Raw genomic sequence first — 27,694 nt, 5'->3', positions numbered from 1 at the left:
TAAGTGCAACAAATTCATTTCCTTCCCTGATGCACTAGACATGATTTGGGTGTAGTCAAAACAAGGCGTGGACTGTCAGCCATAGTTAGCTATCCAGAATATGACACTTAGAAAATAATGGAGCCATTTCAAAGTTAAAATTAACATTTAAGAATGTTCCATCATCTTCTGAAAAATGACTCAAGGAAATTATTCCCCCAAAATTCATCTCTTACGTCTTCTGTAGAGTGGTCAACAATGAGAGGTGGGAACATAGCTGTAAGAGGCAGCCCTGATGGAAGTGCTACTCCTTAGGGCAGGGGTGGGCTCTTCTGACTTACTGACCTCCATTCTGGATCTTTTAAAGTGTTAATTTGGCTGAAACTGACATGCTGATGCTAAGCTAGGATCTGAAAACTTCCCTAGTGAGAATAATAGTTATCTAAGACAATTCTATAAACCTTTTCTAGATCTCCTGATATCTTTGGTTTTTCTGGAAATCGGGATAATGTGAAAAGAGCACTTCTTAACCCAACCTTAAAGAGTTAGGGCACAAAGTGTTCCTAAGTGCAGTGGGAAATCAAGAAGGCTATCTGTGGGTAAGAGGCACATGAAAGGGATCCCTGGGTGGCTCAGTGGTTTAGCGCCTGCCTTGGGCCCAGGGAGTGTGCCTGGAGTCCTGTGATCAAGTCCCACATCAGGCTCCCTGCAAGGAGTCTGCTTCTCCCTCTGCCTGTGTCTCTGCCTCTCTCTGTGTATTTCTCATGAAGAAATAAATAAAATCTTTAAGAAAAAAAAAAAAAAGAAGTTGCACGTGAAAGATTCTGGTTTCCTGTGCTATTCATCTTGGGTAAAAATTTGGTTTCAAGAGATATTTAAAAATATAAAATGTACATTTTTAGAGGGACTCATCCTAGGTTTAAAAATTATAATATTGGGACGTCTGGGTGGCTCACTGGTTGAGCCTCTGCCTTTGGCTCAGGGCATGATCCCAGAGTTCCGGAATCAAGTCCCACATCGGGCTCCCTACAGGGACCCTGCTTCTCCCCGTCTGTGTCTCTGCCTGTGTGTCTCTCATGAATAAATAAAATCTTTAAAAAAAATTATATTCTTTAGAGTGATAACAATAAATCGCTACATTTTAACAAACACTGGATACGAGAGTATACAGTATAATTCAATGGTTCTAAGTGAGGCTTCACAATGCTTGCATTAAAATTATCTGGAATGATTTTGAAAATTCAGATTCCTGGGCCCCACTCCTGACCTACTTGGCCTGGAATTCTGCACTATAATAGCCCATTAGGTGATTCTTGGGCACACCAAAATGTAAAAAAAAAACTGGCATAATAGGATAATTAGCTTTAGGGCTAGAAAAGTCTTCAAAGATAAATCCAGCCCCTTGGACTGTGACCAAGGCATACAGATATGATATAAGGTTTAAGTAATGAAAGTTGAACAAATATTTATGAATGACCTATGCTCCGCAAATCTCTGTGGAAGACACAGATAAATGAGACATAATTCTCTCTCTGTGAATCTAAAATATCATCTAATTTTCAACTAAGTATGTTATTTAACCTTTTCCCAAATGTTTTTATTCTTAACATCTCTTCATGTAAGATTGTCTCTTGGATGTCAAGTATAATGCTCATAAAATTGAACTAATAATTTTACTTTTTGCTCTCAATTTATCTCCCTACTCTAAGATCAAGACCAAGATGGTGGTGAATAGCAGTAATTCTAACCTATTCTGCTATCAGACTTAAATCATATCAGGCATGTGGCTTTAATATACAAAACAAAGTTAATATAGTCAGTGTTAGTGCTTATTCCTTGAGTGTAGTATGTTGCACTATCATTGATTGTTTGTGTTAGGTTGTCTCAGCCTATTAACTGTTTCAAGGTTCTAACTCCAGCAAGAAAAGCCCAGACCTGGAGTCTATTTTATATTTTAAGACTCAACTTTATTTTTTTAATTTTTATTTATTTATGATAGTCACAGAGAGAGAGAGAGAGAGGCAGAGACACAGGCAGAGGGAGAAGCAGGCTCCATGCACTGGGAGCCCGACGTGGGATTCGATCCCGGGTCTCCAGGATCGCGCCCTGGGCCAAAGGCAGGCACCAAACCGTTGCGCCACCCAGGGATCCCCAAGACTCAACTTTAAAATGTGAGAACTTGCAGACTTCTAAGGATAGGTTTAACTTTGTAAACTCTTTTAGAGTGGAGGCCGTACCTATTCAGAAGCACACAGGGTCCAACTCTTAGCTTTCACTATCTAGATGAATACTTGGAAGTTTCTCCAAATGTGGCTTTTAATTTAGTTCAGCTAAGCATGTAGGGTATGGTTTGCTTCTAAGACTTAATGCTGAAGGACTGTAAGATACTCCCTTAATGCTTATTCTCTAAGTCTGAGTTCATAGAGCCCTCACTGAAGTAGGACTGTTAAGGCACTAATGTTAAGACTGAGAACATTTGCAGAGCTAGAAATTATAGAAAATAACCAAATGGAAATTCCAGAATTGAAATATTTTATAAATGAAACCAAGAACTCAATAGATGGGCTTTACAATGGACCAATATTACCAACAAAACTTTTCATTACAGAAGTTACTGGGAGACCTTCCTCAAATTCAAACCTCATAAAATAGATTAGCCTCCAAAAGGCTCTCTTTGCCTTCTTCATGGACAGACATCTGTCGTCTTTGTTTTACTCTTTGAGCCCTTAGCCTTTACTGCCCATTTTGGTTTAACATATTTGAACACTGTCATCAGCTCTGTTACAGTTAAGTTAGAGGGGTGTTTCCTAAACACTGAATTTCTTGGGGCAAGACTCTACCTTTTCCTCTCTGCAATCCTAGGACCAGCAAAGTACCTGAGGGCAAGAATCGTCATTCATATGAATACAAGAATTGGCCTTGTAGAAGGAAAATGAAGGGCTGAGGGACTTTGAAAAAATAAAGTTGGTGATCTTAAAGCCTTAGGCCAAGGCCTGAACTACACAACACTTGGAAATTGCTTTTCTTCAAGGCAGAAACCTTACTCAGGCTGCTCTCGCCTAGCCAGACCTCCCTTCAGTGATTGACAGCGTGATCCTCCTCTCATTACTGAAAGGTATTGTGTTTCTTCTGTTAGAGTAATAAAAAGTATAGAAGTCTGCCAAAAACATCGGGGTGCAGGTGTCCCGGCATTTCATTGCATCTGAATCTTTGGGGTAAATCCCTAACAGTGCAATTGCTGGGTCGTAGGGCAGGTCTATTTTTAACTCTTTGAGGAACCTCCACACAGTTTTCCAGAGTGGCTGCACCAGTTCACTTTCCCACCAATAGTGTAAGAGGGTTCCCTTTTCTCCGCATCCTCTCCAACATTTGTTGTTTCCTGCCTTGTTAATTTTCCCCATTCTCACTGGTGTGAGGTGGTATCTCATTGTGGTTTGAATTTGTATTTCCCTGATGGCAAGTGATGCAGAGCATTTTCTCATGTGCATGTTGGCCATGTCTATATCTTCCTCTGTGAGATTTCTCTTCATGTCTTTTGCCCATTTCATGATTGGATTGTTTGTTTCTTTGGTGTTGAGTTTAATAAGTTCTTTATAGATCTTGGAAACTAGCCCCTTATCTGATACGTCATTTGCAAATATCTTCTCCCATTCTGTAGGTTGTCTTTGAGTTTTGTTGACTGTATCCTTTGCTGTGTAAAAGTTTCTTATCTTGATGAAGTCCCAATAGTTCATTTTTGCTTTTGTTTCTTTTGCCTTCGTGGATGTATCTTGCAAGAAATTACTGTGGCTGAGTTCAAAAAGGGTGTTGCCTGTGTTCTCCTCTAGGATTTTGATGGAATCTTGTCTCACATTTAGATCTTTCATCCATTTTGAGTTTATCTTTGTGTATGGTGAAAGAGAGTGGTCTAGTTTCATGTTTCTAGCAGCAATGTCCACAATAGTCAAACTGTGGAAGGAGCCTCGGTGTCCATCGAAAGATGAATGGATAAAGAAGATGTGGTTTATGTATACAATGGAATATTACTCAGCCATTAGAAACGACAAATACCCACCGTTTGCTTCAACGTGGATGGAACTGGAGGGTATTATGCTGAGTGAAGTAAGTCAATCGGAGAAGGACAAACAGTGTATGTTCTCATTCATTTGGGGAATATAAATAATAGTGAAAGGGAATGTAAGGGAAGGGAGAAGAAATGTGTGGGAAATATCAGAAAGGGAGACAGAACATAAAGACTCCTAACTCTGGGAAACGAACTGGGGGTGGTGGAAGGGGAGGAGGGCGGGGGGGTGGGGGTGAGTGGGTGACGGGCACTGAGGGGGACACTTGACGGGATGAGCACTGGGTGTTATTCTGTATGTTGGTAAATTGAACACCAATAAAAAATTAATTTATTAAAAAAATAAAAAATAATAAAAAAAGAAGTCTGCCAAAGTCCTGATTGGTGGCAATGGGCTGATCTGTTCCCTGTATCTAATGGTAACCCTTCTCCCATTTTACATGTTTAGCAGAGCGCTCAAATGTATAGCTCAGTTTTATTCAGAGGGAAGGAAATTGTGGGATCGCAGTACATAAATAAAGTTAGTCTTTAGTTACCTGGACTCAGAAAAAAAGTGGTCAACCACGTTACTGACCTCTTCTGGTGCGCAATACATGAGGTGGAAAATGGGGTCACTCAAATAATTGTGTTGCCTCAAGATACAGCTCCCTTTTCTATCCAAACTGTTTAACTAAATGAAGAGTGAGGTCCCTGAAGGAGTTTTGTTCCCTGTTTTGTTAACGAGGAGGTTGAGTATTCTTGGAAGATAGCTCTGAAGTGTCATGAGCAGTGAAGATTTAACTTAACCTCAATCACCCTTGGCTCTAGAAGCCCCATTGTTACTTGTCAGATATTTTCTGTTATTATTTCTCATATGAAAGAGGGTGTGCACTGACTGGCTTAGAATTAGAATAATAGTATATTTGATGTCTATTACCACACCTTGGGCTCCTGGGTGTGATTTTGACATATATTAACATGATATGCCATAGAGTAAGACTGATTTTTAATTCTTAGGTGTAAGAAGTGCAATAAAATTTAGGGAGGAAACCACTACCATACTGTAACATAAGGTGGAGTCTGGAAAAAATGATGTCAAAGGAAACCAACCTGCCTTCTTAAAAAAAAAAAAAAAACCTCACTGATGTAAATAACTGCTTTTGGGTAAAATGCCTGCTTCACATTTTCAGTTTCTCTATCTCTTGTTTATTTCAGTTTTAGTAATGACAGGAAGTTTGGGTAATTTTACATCAAAAGTTTTGGACTGCAGAGGGGAAAAAAGAAAACCCTCTTAAAGACACCTGACAAATGAGTTTCAAGTAATTCTATGCAATGATCTAGAGTTATTGAAGAATAAATTTAGACAATATGCTGTAAGTTTAGGATTTGTAATAGCTACTGAATTAGTAAGAAGGTGAATTTCTATTTAATAGCAAAAATTCTATTAATATTCTTTAATAAGCACTATTTTACATTATGAGGTCATCAATTAGGCCTAAATGAGGTCACTGGTGATCTTAAATTAAAACTATGTGCACCCACAAGTTTTTTGTCTTTCTACCCTCTAAGTTAGCATATTATAAATGGATCTTGACGTGTTTTCAAACTTCAGACTCGGGTTCAATCTTGCCACTCAGTTCTGCTTCACTTGTTCTGAGTCATTTGACTTCTGAACACCAGTTTTCCATTTGGCAAATCTGAAGATTTAGTAGCCTAAGAGGGTCTACAATAAAACAGAGAATGAAGTCTAACCTGGTAAAGATTATGAAATTTTCGGATGAGAAAAAAACACCAAATACCATGATTACTTGACGATCTCCAAAATAGTTGGCTACATGTCTAATTTAGGATTAAGGAAATATAGGTGATTCAATTATTTCCACTTTTTTTTCTGCTTCTGTAACCAGGCAAGTAGGTCCGTAAAAATCATTTTTAAAAATTAGAAAAAAAAATATTTTATTTATTTATTTGAGAGAAACTGAGCATGAGAGGAGAGAAGACAGAGAGGGTAAGAATCTCAAGCAGACTCCTCATTGAGCAGGGAACAAGGCAGGACTGGTTGCCACAACCCCCAGATCATGACCTGAGCCGAAAATAAGAATGGGAGGCTTAACTGACTGAGCCACCCAGGTGCCCCTGTAAAAATTACTTTTTATAAATAAATCATTTTTTGTTTTATTATTCTCAGCATGTAATGACCTTCACCTCACAGAGTAAAATTACTTTTTAGAATGAAAGTACTTACTTTACACACCTAATTAGCATCAAAAATTAAAGTTTAGTATTTTGACTAAAGAAAAATCCAACTAAAATAACCATACCTTTCTATATCTCTGACACACACAGCACTGAAGAGAATGAATACAGTCTTATATAGAACTAAAGAGTGGATCATTAGTCTCTTTCAAACTACTTTCTGGATTTTATCACCAACTTGCTACAGTCTAACAACAAATGAATGGAAAGTGAAATTCAACCTAACTGCTACCAGGAGTGTAATTCTGGTATTCTAGAAAAAGAAAGAGGAAAGACAATGTGGTTTAGTGTGAGTTCTATGAAAAAAGATTTGAAGCTGACAAGAGTCACAACTTGACAACTTGTTAAGACTAAGACACTGCCACTATAATTAGTTCTATAATGGCACATCTAGCAGTTCTACAAATGAGGAAGTACTGTTAATCTGTCATTAGACATTCATTAGAAAACCCAAAGAGCTGAAATCCTAGTACTGAATTTCACAAAAAAGACAATGAGTATTTCACTATTAGGAGGTAAATAGCTGTACTCAACTACACTATAGAGAGGCAACATACAAGACAGAGTTTATATGCCTGCACAAATTTTTAGTCCTGGAAAAAAAGAGCTATCAATAACAGAATGAGAAACACCAGTACAAACACCTGGTAGTTCTTAGGCAGCAGAAATGATGCAACACAAATGTAGTTCTTAAGAACTACAGTAGTTAAAGTTCTACATAGCAAGACTAAATTCAATAATGAGTAACAAACTCATGAGAAAATCGTTCAATTCTATGTTTTGCTAATACTGATAGCTTTATCTGGAGAATGTTGATTACTTTAGTTGTTAACTGTTCATTCATCTTAATTAAATACTATAGGAAATTCTATTTGGACAATCTATATTGTCAACATTATTAGATCTGAAATAAAATATGTTTGAGGTAGAGCCCCTCCCTTTAGTGAGAAGATAAATTAAGCAATAATTCTGTATCCTTTCCAGTACCATACCTTTGAAAACTTAAAACAGGTTGTAGTAAATCTATATGTATTTAGGTACATAAGTTTCTTCTTGAAGAAAGACTTACAACTAAATACAATTAATTGGAAAACATGAGGCTATCTGAATATACTAAATCTTAAAACTCTGCTACTAAAACAGTATAAAGTGGCATTCATTCCCTCAGCTTTTCTAAAGCTGCTGAGTCCAAACAACAGTGTGTATATACATATAAACACATACACGTACATATGCACTAATAAGGAACATATTGGGTGGCAGGTTACTGAAAATTGAGGTAGACAGGCTAGACTTCAGGTCAAGGGCCATATGAACATCTGCAATCATTTGCTTAAGAAAGAGGTAGGTCAATTTTCACTCATATCTTAAAAGTACCAGACTGATCTAATATCGATAGATAATAGACCCGAGCTCTGAATGAAATATGCCTAAAACCACAAAGATTTTGGCCTATAAAATTCATTTCACTGAGCCTTCATATATACGCAGAGCATAATTAAGCAAAGTTAGAAAAATTATTATTTTTACATATGGGGCAAAGAACCTCATAAATATAAATAACTTTTGAAGTATACAAAATGTCTGTCATTCCAGTCTCAGGTCAAATACTACCTCCTCAGAAGTCTACCTTGACACCCTACCCAGAAAATTGCTCTATCAAATCACTGTTTTCTTTTCCAATGTTCAGAAAACATTGTTCTCTGAAATATCTAGTTCATTGACCTATTAACTTATTTATTGTCTAGCTACAGAATTATGGCTCTAGAACAGAAATCCTATAGGTATTGCTCACCACTGTATTTCTAGTAGATGCTAGGCATAATTATTTCATTAGTTGAATAAATTGAGTGTACATGATAGATCAAAATATACCAAGAGATAGAAAAGAATCCCCCACATATACATATACTTACCTGGATGACAGAGTGTTTCTAATTTTTTTAAGGTTATTATTTAAAATTTGAGGTGGAGTATTTTGTTGCTTTAAGACAAATAATATATATTGTAGTAAAAATTACTTAAGCCTCTTGAAATTGAATAACTTAGATGGGAAAATAATTTAAATTAATATTTTTTTGGTAAAATAACCCAAAAACTACCCCTTAGTTTCTCCCGTAACTCTTATATCAGTTAAAAATAATCAGATAAAACAGCTTTAAACATGGTAATTTATTTTATGTGGTTGTTTAAATCCATTGTTTAAAAATGTTCAAAAGGCACTTTAAGAAACATTTAAAAATACATTTTTTTCTGACTTATTGGTGGATCACTTAAAATAAGCAAGTCACCACACATTTTTAAATCATTCATACTATTACCTTACATAATTTTTAAATTCCAAAACACAAATATTTACTGTGTAATATAACACACTGCTTAGCAGTAAGATTAGTTTCCCTCTAATATATACTTCATATGGATTATTAATTTGTAGGGCCCTGCAAAGTTATTTAAACTGAACTGATATAAACTAAAAACTAGAGAGCTAAAAAGGTAAAAGGAGTTGAAATAGAGCACTATTCACTTCTGGAGCCAGTTTTAGAGTCGATTTCTCGGGAGAGAATTTGTGAAGTTTTTTACTCAAATCTGTATTAAAACTTCTATTTCAACTCCAACATATAAACATAAGTTGTATTTTTAAGTTAACAGAGGTTACATTTAGCATAAAATAAACCATAGGTTGTCCCCCAGCTTGCATAAGAGCGTTTCTGTCAGGCCTAAAATAAAGTAGAGAAATGAGGCAAATGAGGTTTTTTGGTTTGTTTTTGAAAAAAGGTGGTAGAGGAAATGAAATCCAAATAACTTTACTTCATTTAATAATTGTGTATCTAGAATTAGTTTAAAACTGTAGACATTTAAGTAGGGCAAGTATCCTGAGAGCCAGCAGGCATTATTCTTAGATTTTTTTTTTACTTCCAATCTCCTAGGGAAATCTAAAGTTAATAGGTATAAAATTATTAGTAAGTGATACAAATCCTAATCACTAATCACAGCCAAATTAACCTTGCAAAGGCAGCATTAAGAATAGTTAGAAAATGGAAATTAGTTGTAAAGAAAATAAAGGGCAACAAATACAAAGAAGAAGGAATCGTCAAAGACGGAATACTCTAATGAACTGAAAATTTAAAATACAAATCTAATGTTGTATCCTAACAAAAGGATAGACTTGATCTAATCATAAAGTGAGACAGTTTTTTCAAGTCTCAATCTGAAAATACTATCATTTGATAGTATTTTTGATAGGCTCAAGGAAATGAAAAATTAATACTCAAGAAACAATTATGAAAATAACCCGTTAACAAATTTAATGCTCAAATGCAATTACCGTATTTCAAAAAATACCAAAAACTGGCCAGTAATTTATTTTGAATCTTCTTACAGTAACAAAAATTCCTCTGAAATTTAAGATATTTGAAAACAAATAATTGAACTCTGAGACAAAAATCTGCTTTGTATCACCTATGAACTTCCCACTTGAAATACAGTATACTGTTCCTGGGAAACATAAACATAGCAAAAGCCTTATATTTTGAAACAACACTAAAACCATTTATCCAAATGACAAAGATCTCAATTTAAAAGACAGTAAGTTATCACCATGAAATCCGGTTTTATGTGCTCTGCTGAATACTTGGGAAAATTTTTTGCTGTATGAGGTCATATAGGAGGGTCAACTGATTCTTGACAGTGATCAAAGTTTGATATTATTAATTAGCAGAAAAACATTCTATATATTATAAAGTAGTATTCTACCTCCATTTAAAAATTTTTATTAACAATCAGAAATTTTTTTTACTAACTAGTGGGGACACTCATTTAGCTATGCTTTTAATGAATTAGTATGTACTTACTAGTTCTTAATAAACTCTTCCCACCCCAATTGTGAAACTAAGCTTGGAGAATTAAATATGTTAGTTACTGTGGGCCCTGACATTAGTGGAACCTGAAGAAGCCAAAGAATTTTGTCAAAAACTGAATGATCCACGGACCCTTCAGGTTATCTTTAAAATCTCTGACATTTAATATGGTATGATCTTGGATAACACAGATTTAAAACTTGCTTTATCTAAATCTTTGAAAGATATCCTACTTAAGGGGCAATAAATCTTCAGCACATCCCAAGGATCATTTGCATCAGAATCACCCAGGTCTTGGTTCCCAAACTAGAATGAATAGGACTCACCAGGAGGGCTTATTTAAACACTACAGCTAGCCTCCACCTCAGGAGGTCAGAGGTGGGGGCCCAGGAAAGGATGCATTTCCAAGTTCCCAGATGAGGCAAATACGATGCTAGCTGGGGACAACACTTTGAGAACCAGTGAGCAAGGGAATCTGGTAAGAATGCATACTAACGGTTCTCATGCTAGAATCAGAATTTCTGGGACTGGGGTCTTGAAATATGCATTTTAACAAGCTCCCAGGCAAGAAAACGGTTCTCATGCTAGAATCAGAATTTCTGGGACTGGGGTCTTGAAATATGCATTTTAACAAGCTCCCAGGCAAGAAAACGGTTCTCATGCTAGAATCAGAATTTCTGGGACTGGGGTCTTGAAATATGCATTTTAACAAGCTCCCAGGCAAGAAAAGAAGAACCACAATTTGAGAGCCACTGCGACAATTTGCCTGGTTAATATGACTATTACTGGCTGATGTATCAGATCACACATGTTAGTAAGTAAAACTGGAAATAGTGCTAAATGATTAACCTCCAAGGTGATATGGTAAAAAGAACACACAGTCTTTGAGCATAAATCCTGGCTCTGTGATTACTAGCTCTGTGACAGTGGAAAAGTTACTTTAATTCTCTGAGCCTCAGTTTTCTCATCTACAATACAGAAAGAACACCCAATTTGTGAAGATTAACACTAATGCACACAGAATATCTAAGCACACTAGATGGCATACAGTAGGCATTAGATAAAAACTAGCTATTACTTAAGAATTGTATGAAATACTTCCTCCAATATCTAATTTGATTAAAGCAGATATTTCATTCATTTAGAACAAATATTTATACTCTAAGGTAACAGAATAATAAAACCTTATACTTCTTGCTCCATAGGCTGGGCCAGACAAGTGTTTGAAAAGTTGTACATATATTCACTCATTTAATCCTTGTTAAAATCCTGTGAGGTAGGTAGTATTACTGTCCTTAACTTAATAGAGAAAATTGAGGCACAGAGAGATTAAAATTGCTCAAGGGTACAAAACTAATAAGTGACAGATCAAGAATTTAAACCCAGGCAATCTGACTCCAGATCCCAGGATTCATCACCATGTTAATTTCCTATGAGTAAATTTTTAGGTTTTTAGAAAGTAGCATATATGGACTGCAAATAACTTCATATCGACACCAAGGTGAAGAGTTGTTTAAAGAACAGAATGAATGCCTTGAAATTCTGGCAGATGATAGTGCTATGAAAAAAAACAAAAGACAATTTAAGGTAAAAACAGGTGTGACTTTTCACTGTGTGAACAGAATAATCCATAATTACCACTAATTGTCACCAAGATGAACATCTTTTCAATACACCATCCAAAGAGATGATTTTTGACATGTTTTGGCACAATAAATATAAACTCTTTAGCTAAGCAGCAGATTCAAGGGCATGAAAGCCATGTAAAATTAGCATGATGATAAACATAAACAATGTAAATCATTTGTGACATTTAAGATAATCTTATAGAAAGCTTGCAAAATATTCTTTCCTTCCAGAAATCCTTTAAATAGAAAGTCACTAAAATTAGAATGAAATATTTATGAATATATTTTTGATGACAGTGTTGAATGGGTATTCTGCTCCGTTAGAATTATCCATTGGCAAAACCAAAAACCAATCAATAAACAAACCCCCAAATAGTAAGTCAGCATTAAAATTCAGGCTGTTGTTCATGAATTAAGTATTTGGTCTTTTAACATCTGGCATATTTCAGTTTGTTTAAGCACTCTGTATTTCTACTGTTTTTAATGACCTCTGATCAAACTCGTACATTCAAATTATTTTGCCAATGCAACTAATAGCCACCTCAGAGCCTAAAAATGAATGTCTTAACCTTGCTTTAAACAAGTTATGAAAGGCACAAACATAATTCTCAACTCTCAACAAAATGATAACAAAAGGAACTATAATTATGTAGTTGAAAAGAGTTTTACATATTCCATTTAAAATGTCACTTAGTAATTCCTGAGAGTGCTTCTGATCTAAGAAAAGCATCCCCAGATAGCATTAAATTTACTATTTATTAGTTACCCACAATTAACAATGGGTAAATTTGGGAACAAAATATTTTAAAATGTATGTTTATAGAATGCTATGTTTTGAGTAAATAAATATTAATAATTAAAATCATATTCAAGAATAAACATATTTAGAAAAGAGACAACGGGGACTCAGTAAAACATTAACTACTAATTAGAACCAAGTATATAATACAGTCAAGGCCCATATAATTTCAAAATGTGGCTTTATTAATGCACTTTAGGACAAGTGCCATTTTTACTTTAACCTTGTCCGGAAGAAATATTGCCAATTATAGTCACAGGAAAATTTTCATTAGACAAAAACTGCATGTGTGAGTGTGTGTGGGAGTGGGTTTGGTTCATTTATATCATACTGCAAATATAAACTCGTATCTTGAGTTTATAAATAATATTAAGCAACAATATTTCTAAAATTTTCTTTAAGGCAGATCTATTTAGCATCATGTGTTACTAAGATGTGCAGTGTAGTTTTAGAAAATTTAAATGTTCTAGTTTCTCTGTGAAAATAATACATGTGGTCAAGAATAGAAAACAAAAATCTCATTTCTAGTTCCTCTGCCTGGCCACCATTTTAAAAACACAAGTTTTTCATATATATATATATATATATATATATATATATATATATATATATACACACAATATATATATATATATACACACACACACACACACACACACACATATATATATATGTATCAAAACACATTTTAACAGACTTCACAGCTCACTTAAAGCTTCAGTTTACAGTCATTCATATGAAAGATTTCTCTAATATGGAATATTCACTTAGGAAGAATTCCTCACTGGGATTCCAGTGTTCTGTATCAGAAATGTAGTTGTTCTTCAGTGCAATGTTAGACATTTTACCTCTTCATTTATGTTTTTCTTTCAAGGGTTCTCATTGTACTTTTGGATCTTCATTTTTGTACGCTCGACTTTTTTCTTTTAGTATATTCTCAGGTAAGGCAGGTTGATATCTGTATAAATAACCATATGGACGAAGATGATAAACGAGGTATTCTAACTCATACATAGTTGTAGGATCAACATAGTGAAATGAAACTGCGAGATCAGAACAGCAACCAGGACCCTAAAAAGTAGTGGAAACAAGCATTATTAAGATATAATACATAGTTAACATACAATATTCACATACTGATAAAGGAAACATTAATTTTAACAGAATCCAAGCATTAAAGCTGGCAAGGTAAAGCAGAGGCACCTTATTTATTAGACCTGTGGAAGAAACCAAGAGTTTTTAGATTTAAAACTAAACATGAAAACTGCTAAAATATATCTACCTGAAATAATATTCTCTCATATTCTATAGGGCTTTGCAAAAAAAAAAAAAAAATAAAAAATATATATATATATATATATATATATATATATATATATATATAGAGAGAGAGAGAGAGAGAGAGAGAGAGAGAGAGATAGAGAATTCTCAAATGAAAGGGGCAACTATACAAAGGATGAAGCTCCATTTCTGAGTTTTGCTTTCTCTTCATAAGTTCTGTCTATAACTTTTCGTTTGGCTCAACCCCAGGAAGACATCTTTGGAGCATTCAAGGACTACAAAAGCCTTACCCATATGTGTCTGCAACCTAATACTTCATCTGCACATCAACCAAAACAGTGTAGTATTTAAGAGAGGAAGTGCTGAGTCAAATCTAAGTTTGAATCTAAAGTTTGTCTACTAGGGTCAAATTCTGCCTACTAGTGTCTGACCTTGGGCAAGTTACTTAATATCTATAAGCTTCAATTTCTCCATCTGCAAAAGATGGCTATTTAAAGGAGATAATGTTTATAAAATGTTTGCAACCATCTTGGCCTATAGTAAAGCCCAATAAATGTTGACATTATTTTTGACAAAATAGTCATATTTAGGTGGCCCTCAGTAAGTGTTACACATTTGTCCAGATATATAATTCTCACAGATTCCTAACACAGTTAGTATGAAAAACAGGTTTAAAAAAGACAAAAACAGGGGCAGCTCGGGTGGCGCAGCGGTTTAGCACTGCCTGCAGCCCAAGGTGGGATCCTGGAGACCCGGGATCGAGTCCCACATCAGGCTCCTTGCATGGAGCCTGCTTCTCCCTCTGCCTGTGTCTCCGCCTCTCTCTCTCTGTGTCTCTAATGAATAAATAAATAAAATCTTAAAAAAAAGAGAGACAAAAACAAGATAATAAAAAAAATACAAGCAAACAACAAAAAAGCAAGAACATAGCAGAAAAAAAATTTAAAAATTGGTCCTAGAATTGAACACTTATAAGGTTATTTTGGTATCTAGAGCATGCTTCACCCAGGTGACTCCAACAAAACTTCACATTTTATCTAATGTCTTTGCAAGGACTCAAGAAGAAAGATATTCTGGTAAGTTTCCAGAGAAGATCCATACTGAACATTTAATAATTCATATTTGGAAGTAGATAGCTTATAATGCAGTAAAAATTATCAGGGAATTGTCCACTGTATTTTCTATGGCTTTCTCTATGAACTTCCCTTTGAAACAAATGCTGAATATGTGGGGTTCTGAACAACCATGTAGCACTGGAAAATTATTTGCTGCCTACTTCTTAACACAATTAGGCAATGTAAGGATAGGAACAAATCTGAAAAGTAAAATTATAAGTCAACTTGTGATCATCAAATCAGCTCTGTCCAATAGATATATGTGAGCCACATGATGCAGTTTAAAATCTAGTGGCCACATTTAAAATGTAATTTAAAAAATGGGAATTATTTTGAATATATTTTAAATGAATAAATCTATTTTTTTCAACACGCAATATTTTAAAAATCATTAATGAAATCATTCTTTTTATTTGTGCTAAGTTCTTGAAATTAGGAATGGATTTTATACTGACAGTATATCTCAATTTGGTCTAGCCATACTTTAAATATTCAACAGTCATACCTGGCTAGAAGCTACTATACTAGCCAGTGTGTATTAAAACTAAAAGACTAGACTAATAGCAATTAATTTTAAATTGTTGAACCTCTCTGAAAGCAACTTTATATGGCCCTGATATACTATATTTTTGATAAGATTTACTGCATTAATTACATTTCACTCTATTGCATTATTGTTTTTTTTTTTTTTTACTAGATGACCAGGATACTGTTACATTTATAAGCAATAAAAGACAATAAAAGAAAACAGCTATAATATTAGGAACAAAATATCTCTTTGCATATAATAATGGTTACTAACAAAACTCAAGAGAGTTCAGGTAAAAAAAAAGAAACAAAACCATCAGATATAGAGAATCCAAGAACAGAGCTAGATTTTAAAGATGTTTTTAAGAAACAACCGCTTTTATATACATCAGTTAAAAAGTTTTTAAAAACAGCCCAAGTAGAATAGTAACAAAAATATTAAAAGCATAGGGAGATATTTAAGAAGAAATAAAATCTGGAGAAAACTATAAAGCTTACTAAGCCATCTAAAATAAATTTTAATAATACCAGGCATTCATTGTTCCTAAATTGATAAATACATAAAGGCATGCACGTTACCAAAGTAGTTTGATAGAAAAAGGATATAAAGGAATATATACTCTTAGATTAATAATTTCAAAATTCTGTAAAGCTAGGAGGTTCAAAACAATATGGTGCTTAAGGCAAAACCAAATAGGATGATGGAACAGAAGTGAAATACCAGATACCAATCCTATTGGAAGAAACACTATAGTATGTGATAAAGGAGATTATTTTAAATCACTACTGAAAATAAAAATTGGTACTGGGATGATCAGTTAACAACTTGGAAAAATCAGGAGCTCTCAACCTTGACCATATATCAGTAAGTTTCAGATGGCTTACGGTTAATAGAATTGAAGAATAGAATAAATCCTACTTGGTCATTTCTAATCTACAACAAAAGCAATTTCACATTTAGGGGCATATCTATATAAGTGTGTATGTATACACTATTACACACATATACACTAGTTTAAATCCTCTGTATAAAGACTGATTATAAATTATCTGGTGAAAACTCTATTCCTAGGAAACAGACTTTAGTCCTAGGGAATAAACTCACTTCTAGGGAAGTAAGAAGGTGGTAGGAAAAGGGAACTGTATGAAGAAGAAGTTAAGTTCTAAACAACTAACCAACTTAAGAATCTAACTCTTTGATTAACTGTAATATCTCATATAGTGACTTGCTAAAATAAAAATTTTCCACACTGTGTTTGTAGTGACTACTACAGAGCAAAAGTGTATGTATGAGATTTAGGATAACTCTGAAAATAGCAGTAATTTCAGAGTTAATAATTCAGAAAATAGTATTATTTCTGAGTAATATTTCAACTCTGAAAATAGTAAATATTCTTCTCACTTTTGGAGATGAAAATTTATTAAATGATGGATGAGTAATAATAGAAGTTTGATTCACATTGTGTTTGTATAGAACCTCCTGAGGAAGAAGAGGCAACATTAGAAAGCTGGGTCAACTTTGGTGCTTCCAAGTCTATTTTATTGTCTTCAATATAATTGAATAAACTTTTATAGAAAAAATATAAATTTGGCATCCATTTCAAAAACCACTGCAATTTAAACAAAAGATATACCACAGAAATATTTATTTTGCTCATAGAAAGTATATTGTTAGGTATACCCTATCAGTAGGTGGAAATTGTGAGTAGAACTCTTAAGGGCAAGAAGGATACTTTACTGTTTACAAAAACAGTGACAATTATGACGTCCTTTTGCTATTACTGTATGGAGCAGATACTCCTAGTAAAATCTTATATGCATTTAAATGTCTTTGTTATATGTACTTGCAATGTTCTTAAGTTTGTATAGATCTTTATATGGAAAAGGGTATAGAATTATACTGAGGGTCATATTATACTAAGAAAAGTTTACATTAAAAAAAAAATTCAAAGTAGCACCTCAGTAGAACCAAACAAAAACAGACTATCACAAAGCAGACTTAGGAATACATCTGTTTTATAGTCTAGGAAATTGTTGCATCCACAATAGAAAGCTAGCATAAAGTTTCAGACTCATTACATAGAACTGAACTTAAAACTGTTCATTTATTAAAGTGGAATTTTATCCCAACAGTAGAATATTTATTCTAACATCCCTCAGCCCCCCACCCCTTTGGGGGGACATATATTAATCATGGAGGGGAGCTCATGATGGAAATCACAAGAGTTTATAGGCATGGTTTATAATAATGCCTAGGCTATTACCAGGACAAATTACTTGCCTTTTCTGAGCCTCAATTTTGTCACCCATTAAATGCAGAATTAAAAAAATAAATGAATAAATAAATGCAGAATTACTGTAAGGAAAACTATTGTGTCTGTATAAGTACCAAGAACATACTAGTGGTTGACATCAGAAGCAGTAGTGATTTGCTTCAATGTTTCCTTTAATGCTGATTGTCTAAAGATTAGGTCAAATGTTCTAGATCAAGGTTTCTTAACCTCAGTGTTAAGTGTCACTGACATTTTAGGTCAGATAATTCTTTATTGTGGGGAGCTATCCCAAGCACTGTGAGACATTTAGCGTCTAGTAGGTTTACAATCCTGTGGGTTTCTACCCACTAGATGCCAGTAGAAACTTCAACTCAATGCCAGTCTCCCAGTTAACAACCAAAAAATGTCTCTAGACTTTGCCAAATGCAAAAAAAAAAAAAAAAAAAGCCTGCAGTTGAGAACCACTGTCCTAGATAATTTGTTTCTTTATTTTTTCTTTTTTTAAGATTTTATTTATTTATTCATGTGAGACAGAGAGAAAGGCAGAGACACAGGCAGAGAGAGAAGCAGGCTCCATGCAGGGAGCCCGATGTGGGACTCGATCCTGGGACTCCAGGACTACGCCCTGGGCCAAAGGCAGATGCTTAACCACTAAGTCATCCAGGGATCCCCCTGTCCTAGATAATTTGAAAACACTGGCTTGTAAAGATGAGAATGTCAACATGAAGTGTATTATTTGTATCTTAGGACCAGAAAAAAAGAAGGCGTCGAGTACTAATGACTTGTCTACATGCATTATTAATCAATAACAGATCTGAATCTAAAAGCTAGGTTTCATGATTCCTAGTCTTCTTCAGTCACTTACTGCTGCAATGCTCGTAACAATGACAAACTGGAAACAACCTACTAAATGTGTATAGTAGAAGAATGGATAAATTATTGTATACTCACATTAGATTGTACAGCAGCCTAAATTAATGAAGCACACATACTAATGTTGATAAATTTTAATGTTGTATACAAAGGGCAAATGTTCAAGGATATATAAGGAATAATTCCATTTATTTAAAAACCTACAAAATAATACTATATATTATTTATAGACACATAAACATGTAGGAAAAAAAGATACAAACATGCAAGGTAATGAAGAATACTAAGTTCATGATAGTGGTTAACACTCAGGAAGAAGATAAGAAAACTGGATTGAGGAGGGTACAGAGGCCTCAACTGTATCTATATCATTTTCTTATAAAAAAAAAAAGGAAGCAAATGTGGCAAAGATTAATATTTGGTGAAGCTAGTTGGTGGGTATACAGGATACTAATTCTTCTCAAACTTTTAGCTATATATTTGATAAAATAATGTATTTTAGATAAAATCCTCAGGAATGAAGGCTAAGGTATTAAATGGGAGGCTTATTACGTGCTTACAGTGTGATAGGTACTATGCTATACCGTAATCACAATTGAATGAAACAGGTAGATCGGTTCCATTTTATAAATGAGGCAACTCCGGCTCAGAAGTCTGGCAAATTCTGTCCATTAAAAGTTACTGAACTATTAAGTGGGAAAAGACTTGAATCTAAGTCTTTTTGAACCTCAGTCTTTTCATGCATTGTTCCTGAAGCCCAGAAGGCTCTTCATACAGCCTGCTCTCTAACATCACTCAGATTTCTGTTCAGAAGTTACCTCTTAGAGACACTTTCCTTAATCACCCAGACTAGGGTACTCCACTCCACTCTGGGTCACTCTATATCCCCTTACCTGGCTTCATTTTACATTGCGGCACTTATCACTACCTAAAATCATATTTTATCTTTACTAGTCTGCCTGTTTACTGTATGTCTCTGTACCCAGTTCATAATATACTGTTATCAGGTTCATGAGAACTGGAGGTTGGCCATATTTACTGCTATATTTTTAGTGCCTGACACAAGCAATAAATAGTAGATAAATAATAGCAATATTTATTGAATTACTACTACTGACACTCATGTTCTCATTTTTTTTTGTTATACATTGACACTCTACATAAAAAGAGCAAAGGAGATTCTTAGTTATTGGTGCTAAAGAAACATATTATTTGCTAGTTTTTTTTTTCAAGTAAACAAAAGTCAGTCTAAGTATTTATATAGTAATAAAATTTCTAAACTTACCTCTACAGGAGGATAATAGTTATAATTCCAGTACCAAAAGGTTCTAGGTAGATAACCCTTGATTAAGTGGTGTTCTGGTACAAAAGGATGAAAAGTTTCTTTTCCAGTGGTATCTCTGGAGTCTCCTGCTTCTACATTTATAATTTCCATGCATCTCCCCAAAGCTAAGTCTTCAATGGAGGAACTGTGTGTACATTTGTCTGTTTTAAATGCATCAACAAATCTCCTCAAGGCTTCTTTGCTCAGTACATATCCTGCTCCTCCACTCATGTAGCCCTGTCTTACATAGGGCTTAAATCTTCTCCCAAAGTAAATGGGTTCTTCAGGGTTGTATTTTGAGAGAAGCCATCTTAAATTATCTAGTATAACATACGTATCGTCATCTGCTTTCATAAACCAATCAGCATCTTCTAAATAATGATCATGAACATACTGAAAAGCTTTAATTGTTTTCCAGTACAGTTGGTCTCTGCCTTCTCTGGTTTTTAATCCCACAGCAGGGAAGTCTTTATTTTCTTCGGAACTCATAAATAACACTTTATTACAACGCTGGGCCCATGTAGCTTTGACGTGTTTGGCCTTTTTCTCTAGATTTTGAGGCCCTGTCATAACCCAGCAAAGAATTTTAACCTTCTGATAGAGGTTTTCAGCGATGTCTGTGTTCTCATCTATTAAACAAAAAATTTTTAGAGTTATATTTACATGGATGTAAAACTCAAATAAATTATATTGAAAAAAAATTTTTTAAACAGTTTCAAAAACCCCCTTCTATTTACCTTTCTACCATTAGTAATTTAGCTGAAAGAAAGCAAAACTCAACCTAATATGAATTGACATTCTGATTTATTGGTTTCTTGTCAATCTTATCCAGGAGATCCACTGGAGTTAGCAAGAATTGCCACTATGACTTAAATTCTTACTACTCAAATGGTGGTTCATTGACCAACAGCATCAGGCATCAGTATCACTTGGGTGCTTGTAAGAAATGCAGCATCTCAGGCTCCACCTCAGACCTACTCAATCTAACTGCATTTTAACAAGTTCTCTTGGAGGTTTGTATACATATAAAGCACAGTCTTGGACACTCTGCTTTTCACTTCATTCTACAAAGATTCAACTGGTTCTCAACAGAACATAGACAGGAATTTCTCAGAGCTCTAAATAAGCTTCTGAAGACAGGAAAAAACATGCTGCAGAGTTGAGGTTACTGCTGATAGTAACATATTTCATTACAAAATGCAAATCCATCAGTGAGAAACAGAACAGGTAGCAGTCATGTTTCCAAGACTGTCTAGAGCAGTGTTTTTCAAAGTACTCTTTTGTAAAGAGGAGGAAGCTTATGCCAGAATATAAAGTACCATATTACTTCTTTCACCAAGGAAGTCTTGTTATACGCAACCCCCCCAAAGAAGTCCACTTAACTAAGCAGTGAGTTTAAATGAGTTCTATCTTTGTGCAAGCTCCTTATTTGGGTGCAGACTAGTAACAAACAACTCAGACTGTCAAGGCTAGGATCACATTCCGAGTATCACTGTTTTAAAGGAAGAGTCCAATTTTAAGATTCTAGACCTTAAGTGCTTGGTGGAGGATCAATTTTTATTTCCAATGGTTAGAGACCCATTCTTTTATAAATATGCTAAAAATGAATTACTAGAAAAATAAAACTAAAAAAAAATACAAATCCTAATTCTTATTTTTTTAGACAAAATTACTGTTAAATTACCATGAAAGTTTCTAACTGTTTAATCCCAATTTCAATACCTACATAGTTGTAGACCAGCATGAATCTGCAAAACCACACTTTTTGTAGTAATGCTCTAGGCAGAATCCTGAGGAAAGCATATCCTTAAGGTTAACATCAACCCAGTGAGTTACAAAAGCTCAGTCCTGTGAAAAATTAACCACTGGAAGCATATATTTCTAGTTAACTGATAGGTAACACAGGTTGGGCTAGGCTGGGCATGGACGGAAAATATTCTCACGTCCCTCGGAAAAAGCAATAATTTAGAATTCAAAAACAGACAAAATCACTCTACTTTCACTCAGGGAGCACTTATATTTCATGTACTTGAGGAGCCCAATCTCCTGGCTGTAGACAAAACACTGGATGCATAGGGAAAATGGTAGATGCAGGAATTCTCAATGTTTCACTTTGAGAACAAGACAAGACATCCTTCTCCCCACTGCTGGGATCTGGCAGATATTCTTTCTCATTTTGTTAATTTTTCATTCATTAATTACTTTGTTGTAGGCATATGCTGGCATAGGAGATGAAACGATGAATACAGCACAGTCCTGCTACAGAAGAACTCAGAGCTTTGTAGTGGACCTTGGCACGCAAACCAGCACTTGACACATACTAAGAGAGATGCTGTAACAGAGGTATGTGAAAGGGTTCAATGTAATGTGCTGAGGAAAAAGAAAGCAGTGGTTGATAAATCCTATAGAACGCTGGGATGGGAACTTGGCTGGAAAGAAAAGAGGAGATAAAGCAAGATGAGGAAAACAGAAATGATGCAGAGAATAGGTCTTTAAATGAGGAAGGACAAACAGTATAGTGAAGTTTGGTTGAGTCCAGGTACATGGATATAACTGAACTAGGGGAAATGGTTGGAGAGAGGAAATCTGAAAAAATGGTAAAGAAGTAGAATGTTAGAACTTAAGACAAATGGGATTGATTGGTAAGCAAAGGAAAACACCTACCATGACTTCATAGTTTCTAGCTTAGATGTGGACCATGGAGCAGGACAAGTAGGTACCTAATATAAGTGCCTGCAGTGACCTGATAGTCTGTTAGTAGTAGACAAGCATGGCACCAATCAGTTCTTTAACAATCTGGAGCAATGCTATAGAGGAAGTGTACAGTAATGGAACTGCTCTATGATAAGAACACAGAGCACCTACTCAGAGCTGAATCAAGGTCATATAAACATTTATACAATATAACATAATTCATAATGGTATGTATATGTACTTCTAAGTTCATAAAACTCAATCAGGATGTGGTACTCTTTATTCCTCAGCCTCTGCTTGAGAGGTCAGAAAGAAGTAATTTACTCCCAAAAAGATAAAGAAACCATTCTTAATGGAGGGACCCTCTGCATCCCAGAATTCCAATTGTTCTTGAGCTGTTGTATTCTTTCTTGTCAAATATATCATATTTGCAGAGATCTTTGAATTATGTTAATGTTCTTTCACAGTGTTTGGAACCGGGCTAAGATAAAGACAGTAAAGAATAAATTCAAAATTAAATATCTTACCCCTGAAATAAATTTTTAGTTCCTGAGGTGAACTAAGAATTGTCATTAAATACCAGGAATTAAGCTCATTTTCATCAAAAGACACTGTGTATAACAAAATTCACATTAATAGCTTTTTCCAATTCTCACAACACTTACACAGACTAAAAAATACTGTTTCTGTTTAATCCTTAATAAAGTGAACCATACCTTTATGTTGGCTAGAATCTGCATTGAAGTTCATCTGTCCTTCTAGATGATTCTGTCCATTATCATCTGAATGCCTAGCATGAGGATCATTATGAAGAATATTGGGCTGGGTATCACTCTGTTCTCCCAACAAAATACTAAATAGCTGAGAACATAAAACAAATCCAATTGCTGATCCACAAAGGAAGGTTAAAAAATTCACCCAAGATTTAGAGGCCATTTCCCGAAAGTGTATTTCTGTAAAAAAAAAAAAAAAAAAAAAAAAAAGCAAGAAGTTATAATTTATAAAGGAATTAATACCTACCATGAGTTAAAAGAAAAAGACTTGATAACTTAAAAAAAAAAAAAGTTGATTACTTTTAGCCAGATGGGAAAGTTAATTCCTTCCCTATAGGAGAATATTTCTAATATTTTATCCCTTCAGTTGCTGCTAAAACACAATTAGGGACAATTCCTTTTTTTTTTCCCCCCTTATGGACAATTCTATAAAATAGATGAGTAGTAACTTGGAGAATCATGGTTAGGGTGGGATATGGTAAATAGGTCAGTGTTTGCACACAGAATTTCCTGTTCTTCCCACCAGAATCCTTTGTGAACCCAAGCCTGCTTGCCATGTTCTTTTTTGCTGTCAAAATACCTAAACCTACCTTTTTTCTCTTTTATATTACATAGTATATATTATATATGTTAGTATATATGATATAATATCCTGTGAGACATTATTACTATCATTGTTAAAACAAATGACATAAGTGGTACAAAAATTGTAAGGAGGACACAGTTCTAAAATAATTTTATTCTCCAGAAGTGGTGAAAGTACAAATGTTTAGGCTTTAAAAGACTAAAAGATGTATAATATAATTGCTAGTGTAATCATTTAAAAAATTAGTAAAAGGTTATATAACTAAAACAGAAAAAATGAAATAAATAATAAGACCAGGAAAAAAGAGAAGTGGATACAAAATAGGTGAAAAACAGAAAAAAAAAGGTAATATGGTTTATTTTAATGCAAATATATCACCAATGATATTAATGTAAAAAAGACTGAAAACTCTAAAAGATAAAGATTGCCAGCCCAGATTAGTGAAAAAATAAACCAACAACATGTTGCTTATAAGAGATATACATTAAATATATTCAGAAAGCTAAGAGCAAAAGGATGGAAAAAGATGTATCAAACTTACAAAAAGAAAGTATGCTAATATCAAAATAAATTAATGGTTACATAGTTTGTTATCTTTGTGATAATCACCAAACTCTATGTTTATGATTTATATACTTTTCTGTATCAATATTTACTGTAGCAAAAAATTTATATAAAAAAAATGCATGTGACCTTTCACTATATCCTTAATACATATTTAATATATGTATATTTAATGCAAAAATATTTATCCTTAATTCTATAAATAAAAGTATCAGGCCATGGAACTATACCATGTTCATCTTGCATCTCGATTCTCAGGCCCTCTATTAAGTAGTAATTTGAGAAGGATGACCCCAAGGAGAAGTGGAGGTAAAAGAAAGACCATGTGAGCAAAGTTGCTCAGTAATAAGGCAGAAGTAAATTACCCACATGAAACTGGCAGGTACTGGTTTACTTACTTCCTTTGCTCTATCTTAACTGCATTCTAAGGTTCAGAAAGGTAGGCCTTCATGGGTGAAGAGTATATATGTCCCACTCAGCTATCCTATAAAATTTCCTAAAGGAAAAGCAGAAACAAGTTTACCAAGTATTGTTACTATTTTCCCTGAGAGGGGTCTCAAGTTCTCCCTTGTTACTGTCCTCTTTTCCTTCTTCAGATTGGTCTTTAGTGAAATCCTTATAACAAAGGTGTAATCTGAAACCCCAGGGAAAATACCCTTCCTGGTTTAAGTGATTCTTTTGAAACTCTAAAACCCTCAAGATTATTTGCAAATGATATATCCGATAAAGAGTTAATAGCTGAACCACAGAAAGAACTTCCACAACTCCACACCAAAACCCCCCATTTAATCTGATTAAAATGAGCAGAGGACATGAAGAGATATTTTCCCAAAGAAGACATAAAGTCAACAGATACATCAAAAGATACTAAACATTACTAATCATCAGGGAAATGCAAATTAAAACCACAATGAAATATCACTCTACACTTGTCAGAATGGCCAGAATCAAAAAGGCAAGAAATAACAAGTGTTGGTGAGGATGTGGATAAAAAAAGAAACTTGTATACTGTTGGTTTCACTACTGTGGAAAACAGTATGGAGCTCCCTTGAAGAATTAAATATAGAATTACCACATGATCCAGTAATTCCACTAGTGGATATTTATCCAAAGAAAATTAAAAATGCTAATATGAAGATATATGCACCCCAATGTATACTGCAGCATTATTTACATAGGCAAGATATTAAAGCAACCTAAGTGTCCATAGATGAATGGATAAAGAAAATGTGGCATATGCGTGTGCATGTACACACACACTCACACATATGCACACACTGGAATATTACTCAGTCATAAAAGAGGAGCTCTTTCCACTTGCAACAACATGGGTGTATCTAGAGGTTGTAACATTAAACAAGTCAGGGAAAGACAAATACCATAGGGTTTCACCCATATGTTTAATTTAAGAAACAAAGCAAGGAAATTAAAAAAAGAGAGAGACCAAAACCAGAGCCTTAAAATACAGAGAACTGGTGGTTGGCAGAAGGGAAGTGAGTGGGGGATGGGTGAAATGGATAAAGGAGATTAAGAGTACACTTATTATGATGAGCACTGAGTAATGTACAGAATTGCTGAATCATTATATAAGAAAAAAAAGCTGAAGAGAACTATTCAAGAATCTGGAATTCTTTCTTTAAAATAAGTGTGTATTATTAAGACTTTACCCACAATAGAGTTAATTTGGAAGTCCCATGAATGAAGCCAAGAAAAGTGAATGAAAGATATCATAACTCCAAATTTCTTAAGGTACATGTAAAAAGATTAGCGGTATAAGATTGAAGCAATAAAACTAAAGAAAGGTTGTTAAGGTAGCATTAGCAAACACTTAAACTGAGATATCATCTAGGAGCCGCACTGCAAGCAATTCCCCACATCTTCTGATTCTCTGACACTTTCCCTTCTAGCACACTGGTTCTGATTTTCTTTTTGTACTGGCTGTGACTTCCCTCACCTTAATACCAGATATAATCACTTCACAGCCTCAGAAGGACACAGTCTAAATGAATTTTCCACTGCTATGGTCTACTCCTGGTAGCAGGGGAGAAAGCAAGCCACAGAAGGCACTGTGAGTGACAAGAGGAAGAGCTGCAAGAAAGTGAATATGTGAAGAGTGCTGATCCAGCTCCAGTAACTACGAATACTAACCTGCTACCCTATAATTTCCCAAAAGACACTGAGTTTCAGAACAAATCTACTTCTGCAGCATGGGGGATCTATCGTTTGTAGTAAATTAGTGACATAATTATGGTTAGTTTTCTTTGCTGAGGTGACATTGTTTTAGCAACACACCTGTTCTGGGGTGAGTGGAGGGAAAACTAATATTAAATATTTGTTTTTAATTAAAAAATATCTTGTGATGCTGCTGGATGGCTATCATCCTCTTACCCCTCCTCCTCCAGAGCATTATTATCAATCAACATATGCTGGCTCATCCCTGTTGCTTTTACCTCATCCTCTTAACTTCAAAGATTGTGGCTTTATGACTAAATTTCTGTTTACTCCCATTTTTCTTTCTTGTTCCTGGGATAAAATAGACATCTCATATGGGTACAATGCACCCAAAATCTTACTCTGATTTTTGGCAAAAATCAGCACTCTCAACTATTCAGATTCTTAACAAGAGTGCTGAAGTAGACCAGGTTGGAAGACATTGTGTAACTAAGTTGCACATTACAGGAGCTTCTAATATACTAAAATTAAGTGGAAGGAAGTTCTCAATGTCAACTGTTTTCCAAACATGATATGGAATCAAAATCACTTGAGGAGCATTTTAAAAAGAAAGATTTTTAGGCTTAACAATTGAGATTTTAGAGGCAAAAGAAGGGCTGGGACAACTAAATTTTATATTTTTTGCTTTATTTTTTAAGGGACAGCTTTGTATTACTCATTGTAAAAAAGAAATCAAACAATACAGAACATGGAAAAGAGAAATCCTCCTAAATTCCATCAGCCAGAAATAACTATTATTAACATTTGGTGATATCATTATAGATATGAATAACATCTTTATAAATAACAGAGATGGAAGGAAAGATAACTATAGCTAATAGTTGACCCTTGTATTTATTAAGAGCTTTACATGAGTTAACTATAAACTAGGGACTATCAATCTCATTTTA

At 34.4% G+C, this 27,694-nt stretch overlaps 1 protein-coding gene across 3 annotated transcripts in view; it reads right to left on the bottom strand.

Moving 5' to 3' along the window:
• Window positions 1-27,694, bottom strand: part of C1GALT1 (core 1 synthase, glycoprotein-N-acetylgalactosamine 3-beta-galactosyltransferase 1) — an 89,617-nt gene that overhangs the window by 38,283 nt on the left and 23,640 nt on the right. Inside the window, exons 2-5 of one of the 3 annotated variants that reach the window (XM_055307314.1) lie at window positions 24,971-25,068; window positions 23,366-23,602; window positions 19,917-20,584; window positions 13,206-13,632 (exon numbers count right to left, since the gene is read on the bottom strand). In XM_055307314.1, coding sequence (XP_055163289.1) covers window positions 13,441-13,632; window positions 19,917-20,584; window positions 23,366-23,585 — 1,080 coding nt within the window. In that variant the 5' untranslated portion in view covers window positions 23,586-23,602; window positions 24,971-25,068 and the 3' untranslated portion in view covers window positions 13,206-13,440. Of the gene's footprint in view, window positions 1-13,205; window positions 13,633-19,916; window positions 20,585-23,365; window positions 23,603-24,970; window positions 25,069-27,694 lie in introns of those variants that run through there. The other 2 variants (XM_055307313.1, XM_055307312.1) reach the window with 2 other exon arrangements.

The sequence above is a fragment of the Nyctereutes procyonoides genome, unplaced genomic scaffold (genome assembly GCF_905146905.1).
Source record: "Nyctereutes procyonoides isolate TBG_1078 unplaced genomic scaffold, NYPRO_anot_genome, whole genome shotgun sequence".
Taxonomy (NCBI): Eukaryota; Metazoa; Chordata; class Mammalia; order Carnivora; family Canidae; genus Nyctereutes; species Nyctereutes procyonoides.
The sequence above is the reverse complement of the archived record's forward strand: the minus strand, read 5'-3'. Positions and strand labels throughout refer to the sequence as shown.